The following is a 6,046-nucleotide window of genomic DNA, read 5'->3' on the forward strand; positions in this document are numbered from 1 at the left end:
GGCAAGCTCCAATTAGCAAAGCGAGTATTGAAGCTTCTGATTTATGGACCCATTACAATCAAAAATATCAGTCGCACAATATAGCGGTTATAATTTACAATTAAAATTGACCAATTTTTCCTCAAAATACTGCATTTGCATTCATGGCGGGTTTTAATTATTTTTTGCCCAAGTATGTTTCAAACCGACTAAATATTTGTGATTACTAATCTATAATAATAATTATTATTACGCATTGTTAATTAGCTAAAATAAATTAACACTTAAATTAAAGGGGAGCGATTGAAGCTGAATTTAGGTGCAAGTATTGAAAGATTGAGCAATAGGTACAGAGTGCATAAAATTTTATTCTTCTAAGTACAAAAGCACAATACAAAAATGCTATCTTTATTCTGCTTTGAGTATAAATATTCATCGCTTGTTGCAACAGACATTATCATACTTCCGCGGGTTGAACGGCAGTTTATTTCGACTCTTTATAGGAAAACCACAACGGAACAACAGAGGTGCGCTTATTGAGCATTTGCAAAAAAATCTCTTTCAATAAGGCTCGAGATTCTATATTTTATCTTATTGTTCAATTTTATCATCAGCTTATTGGATTTAAACTTCTAACATTCGTGAAATTTAAACAATTAATCAATAAACTTGTTAAAAAAAAACATTTTTAATTTGTTTTCAATAAAATTAATTTAAAAAGCATGTGCCTGGCTTTCGAGTATAAAACATAAAACCATTAAACAAACAAATAATTTTTGCAGCCATAAATGATTTTAACTATATAATTTATAGTCCATTTTTGCTTAATTAATTAAATATGATTTATTTGATTAAAGTATGAGATTGAAAATACAATTAGCGTCAAAAAAAATTGTAAAAAAAAATCTAAAAAAAATTGCATGTACTTTATACATTACTTGATGCTTTATACGTTTTACTTTATATTTTATACTTTATACTTTTTTTTACATTTTTTTTATTAAGAAGCGAAATATTTTGTAAACGCAGAAAAATCGTCAGATTTGGTTGGAATGATTTTTTTTTGACTAATTTTTTTTTAAAAATCGCCCGGCTACGTAAAAAATGGTGGTACACTTGTCTTTGTAGAACGCTTTTGCGCTAAAAACATAGTTTTAAGCAATTATTGTTACACGTTTCGACATTTTGCCGAAAACTTACAACTATATTCTCTTAATTTCTCTTAATTTTTTGTTTATTTTATTTTACTTTTTTTTTGTTAATAGCAATTACCAATCTTTATTCCATGTAAAATTTACAGTTTTTGAAAAGAAAATCAATCCTGTCCCCACTAAACAATTAATTGTTAAGATCCATCTCTGGGCATGATTAAACATTTCTCCCGAATAATTGTTGCAGAACTCGTATCGACCAGTAGATAGCGGTAGTAGTCAATATCGTGCAGGTATCTTTTTATTTTTTAAAACATAAATGACCAAAACAGTTTGTAAATATTCTTTGTTTCAGATAAAACACGAATATGAAAGCGATTAGGCAAAGGTTGGAATTAAACACACAGTTTAAGAAACAGGTTTATTGAACACAAATCACAAAAAATATAATGTAACAAATAAGGTAAAATATCAATAAATTGGCCTTGTCACAAACATGATTTTGCAAAAAATAAAAGTAAATAAAATAAATATATATGAGTATGCCAACACATCATGCATGGCATGTTCTCAATTCTTACAAATCAAAATAAATTTTGAGAAATAAAAAGCATAATTGACATTGCCACCATAAAAATTTAGCAAAAAAAAATTAAATAAAAACAAATGCCCTTTGCGGCAACATACATGCACGGCATGTTGTTGATTAACTCAATCATAATTTTGCGAAAAAAAAACAATAGATAAATAAATATTCAGTGTGGCAACATATCATGCATTGCATGTTTGCAAGTCCACATCTTAGCTTCAAGTTCGAACGCCTCCCTGTTTTTGAGGAACATATTCCCTATTTCGGGTTCCATACAAACCTAAAAAGCAAAAAGAAATAACAAACGTGTCAAAATTTCACTACATACATACATCGCAGAAAGGGTCGGTAAGAAGTGACTGTATAGAAATCAACAATTTGCTAAGTGTGAGAGCTAATGACCAGTTGTGATGAATTGAATCGATACCAATGTCTCCGTGTCTTGAAACGTTGGGATGAAAAATTTTCGTGATAAACCTAACAAGTGGAGGATCTAATGGGTAAGTTGTTGGTACTTGAATGTACAGAAAGAACAATCCGCCCTCGTAAGGACTGCCCGCTGGTCCCTCAATCGTCGCCTGCCAATGGCAACAATGAGCATCAAGTGGAAACGCATCAATCCCACTGAGAGGATCACTCCTCATTGCTTTAAGCTCGGTTCTTAAACGGTGTCGTCTCCAGGAACTGTCCTCCCAATGCGAGGGCAATTTTTGAGCGGCCATTTGTTTGATACATTTAAAACAACACGAGCTAAGCATCATGGCTGTATAAAGCTACAAAAGCGTGTAAGAAAGCGGAACAGACGGTAAAATTTTACTTAGACACACTGTAATTCACGTATTTGTTGAAATTTATGAGAATATATTGAATAACTTAATAGATTTACCTACAAAGTGTGTTTATTATTAAAAACTTTTTTCTTTGTTCATGTGAATTTTTTTCTGGTCTTTTCTACAATTCCTTGCAATAAATGTTAATTTAATCAAAATTTTATTATTTCTTGTGTCATTCTAACAAACCATGCAAAAAATAAGTAAAAAACATGTCCCAAAATTACGCTTGTTTAAATTTTCAATTTTTATTAGTCAATTATTTTTTGGGACTGGCGCTAACTATTTTACGTATGTATATTGTATTTAAATTATATTGATTAAATAATCTAACGTATTTGTGCACATTTAAATTTATCTTTCTAATAAACATACAAAAAATGTAAAAAATAAAATACATAAAACAATAATAAAATACAACAAAAGTACACAAAACGATTTCTGTTCTTAAATTATTTTAAAAAATGTGATTGTTTCTATTATTTTTTTATAATAATTAACATGACAATACTTAACATAAAATTTAAACACAAAAAAAATTATAAAAAGCAAACACACCTTAAAAATAGGAGAAAAACAGAAACATAGACGTTGGTGTGTAATTAAATTACAGGTATTTTTTTTAATTATTATACGAGTAGGTATTTCAAAATTTAGTAATAAAAACTGTAGCTCCAGTAAATAAAACACCACAAAACATTAAATCAAATGTTAAACACCAACAGGGTCTAATGGTTCTAATGGGTGGAAACCTACCAATGAAAAAATAAATGTTCAAAAAAATAATTGTTTGGTTGTAATTAAAATTATTGTAAGAAATTAACATAAAAATATAATAAATAATTTAAAAAAATATTCAAGATAAGTCTAATTATCACAAAAATCAGCAATTGCTATTAAATAATATTAAAATAACTAAATACAATTCCTTAAAAGAAATTAATTAAATTAATTAATATCAAGTATTAGCAAAAAAAACCATTTTTTCTTATGACAGTCTTAAACAAACAATGCTAAAATGCTAAAATATCGTTTTGTTCAGAAATAGGTAAAAAAATGATACTAGGCCTAAGAAATAAAAATAAAACATAAATAAATTTAAGCATTGTTTGTTTTAGAATAACACCTAGAAATAAAAATATTTCCATTAACTAATATCGAAATATTTTTTATTTTATTAATATTTTTAATTAATTAATTTTTATTATAATAAATTCTAGAATAAATCTAAAAAAATTCACATGCATAAAGAAAAAAAAAGCATTTAATACTTAACGCTGACTTCTGTGTGATTATTGGTTTTTAAGATATAGTAAAAATACTTTTAACAGACTCACCTTGTGTAAATAAATAAAATGACAAAATTCCTCTGAAAACTTCACTTTTTTATCAGTCTGGCGTCGTATTTATCCACATTCAAGTATTTAATAATTATTATTTGCTTAGAATTAAAATTATTTCAAGAAACATTAATAATAAATAAATAATATTCAAGATAAGTCTAATAATCACAAGAATCAGCGTTTGCTATTAAATACTCAATAATTTTCTCTGTGCATGTGAATTTTTTCAGATTTTTTTCTACAGTTCTTTAATAAAAATTAATTTAATTAATTAATATCAAGTCGCTGCACAATATTATTAATTCTTATGACAGTCTAAACGCAACAGTGCCGCTTAAAAATCATTTTAGACCTAAGAAATAATTAAATAAAGATGTATAAATAAAAAAATTCAACAAATGTAATTTTGGAGTTAGCAATATTTGTTGCTCAAAACACCATTTAAGCATTATTTCTTTTAAAATAACATCAAGAAATGAAAAAAATCCATTAACTAATATTTAATTTTATAAATAATAATATTTTTAATTAAGAATTTTTATTATAAGGAATTGTACAAAAAATCTGAAGAAATTTACATGCATAAACAAAAATAGAAAGTATTTAATAGCAAACGCTAAATTCTGTGTGATTAGTAGTTGTTAAGAGGTAGTAAAAAATACTTTAAATTAGCAAACTTCCGTTGTGTAAATAAATAATTAAATAAAAAATTAAATATTTTAAAAAAAAATGACAAGATTCCTCTGAAAACTTCAGTAATCTATCATGTGTATTGAATGTGCCTCAGTAAAATTTTACCAAACAAAATACCAAACGACTTACTTCATACCAGTCTTGTTCGTAATCATATAAAGGCAACAACGGCCACCTTAAGCGCACAAAGTCTCGCCAACGCTCGAGCTTCACACACATGAAAAGTATCTCCCGCCACCTGCTACAAACTTGACCTATGCTCCACAGCGAAATTTCGTCTAAATATTTAAACATATGCATAAGAACTGCAATTAAAGTGTCAGTTTTTTGAGATAAATTGCAAAAAAGGCAAACCTTCCGGTGGAAATAGCTCTAAATTCAAGTCAGTTACGTGATGAGTGACGTTTGAGAGCCTTTGTATTTCTTTAGTCAGGGTATCCACCCTTACGGGGGCCATTTTGCCCACGAAGTCCTCGTAAAGGGGGACGTTGGGCATGCTTTCCTGACTGTTATCCACCGGCTCGTCATTGCCCGAATCACTATCACTGGATCTCTGAAAGTTTCCTCTACTTACAAGGCATATAAATCATTTTTTATTTACTTGGAAGGTTGAGGGCCTGTCCATAATGGGGGCAGTGTTGGGGTACAGAAAAGCGTGGCAGGTGGAGCACACAGGGTCGTCAAAGCACGGCCCATAATACCCATTGCACGTGTGGCACGTATTCTGCAACACCCGTGTTATTTTCCGGGAAAAAAAATCCCGACACTTACTGTTACAATCGCGCAGGAATTTCTCCGATTTCCGTTGATTTTCGGGTGCACCTCCTTGTCCCCGTTCTTGCGACAGTCTTCATCACGTCGTGGATCACAAATTGCAAACGTATCTTCAGGAAACATGGTTTTTTCTAGCGCATTCCCAATTTTGATGTGAATTGTGTCAAATTAAAATTTGTTTGACATTGACAGGAAAAAAACAACAGCACATGCAAATGCGATTTTTCCAAAATAAAACATTTCCAAAAGTAAGGTTATGCAGGTTATAACCAAACATAAATACGTTTCAACGGTTATAAAACCGAGTGTAAATTATTAAAAAATAATTAACTTATCGAATTTTCTGTTCTACTCTTCCATAACTAACAAAAACCACAATAATAATAACATTATCAATTTATGACGGCTTTGACAGCAACAACATGACAGTTTGCGGTGGTTAGTTCGAGTTACCGAATGATTTTCAGCTCGAATTCTCGAATTAGCAGCGCCAATTCGAGTAAAAAAAAAATCAAACAGCAACAATGCAAAAAAATGCACAAATAATGCAATTATCGACTCAATTCGGTCAGATTTAGCCAATATGAGAAAAAACATAAATGATTTAGATCAAAAACAAGACAAAAATCTATACAAATAGGCATTTTCTATAAAAAAATTTGTTTTTTTGACTTATTTTTGGCAAAA

The 6,046-nt window shown here is 29.2% G+C and overlaps 1 protein-coding gene across 1 annotated transcript; it reads right to left on the reverse strand.

The window, feature by feature from the left end:
• Window positions 1-1,537: 1,537 nt before the first annotated feature.
• morgue (modifier of rpr and grim, ubiquitously expressed) lies at window positions 1,538-5,781 on the reverse strand. Its single transcript, XM_008201185.3, has 6 exons — window positions 5,357-5,781; window positions 5,187-5,309; window positions 4,940-5,138; window positions 4,715-4,890; window positions 2,052-2,492; window positions 1,538-1,999 (listed from the first exon to the last, which is right to left on the reverse strand). Exons 1-6 carry the CDS (start codon window positions 5,480-5,482, stop codon window positions 1,886-1,888), a joined length of 1,179 nt encoding a protein of 392 aa, XP_008199407.1. The 5' UTR covers window positions 5,483-5,781; the 3' UTR covers window positions 1,538-1,885.
• Window positions 5,782-6,046: the final 265 nt, after the last annotated feature.

The sequence above is a fragment of the Tribolium castaneum genome, chromosome 10 (assembly GCF_031307605.1).
Source record: "Tribolium castaneum strain GA2 chromosome 10, icTriCast1.1, whole genome shotgun sequence".
Classification (NCBI taxonomy): Eukaryota; Metazoa; Arthropoda; class Insecta; order Coleoptera; family Tenebrionidae; genus Tribolium; species Tribolium castaneum.

Bases quoted from the DNA above. Each gene is read 5' to 3' on its own strand.
- morgue (XM_008201185.3), bottom strand. From the start codon at position 5,482: ATGTTTCCTGAAGATACGTTTGCAATTTGTGATCCACGACGTGATGAA. The intron at 5,310-5,356 runs GTAAGTGTCGGG...CGGGTGTTGCAG, and splicing joins ATTCCTGCGCGATTGTAACA to AATACGTGCCACACGTGCAA. The intron at 2,000-2,051 runs GTATGTATGTAG...TTTGCTTTTTAG, and splicing joins TTACCGACCCTTTCTGCGAT to GTTTGTATGGAACCCGAAAT.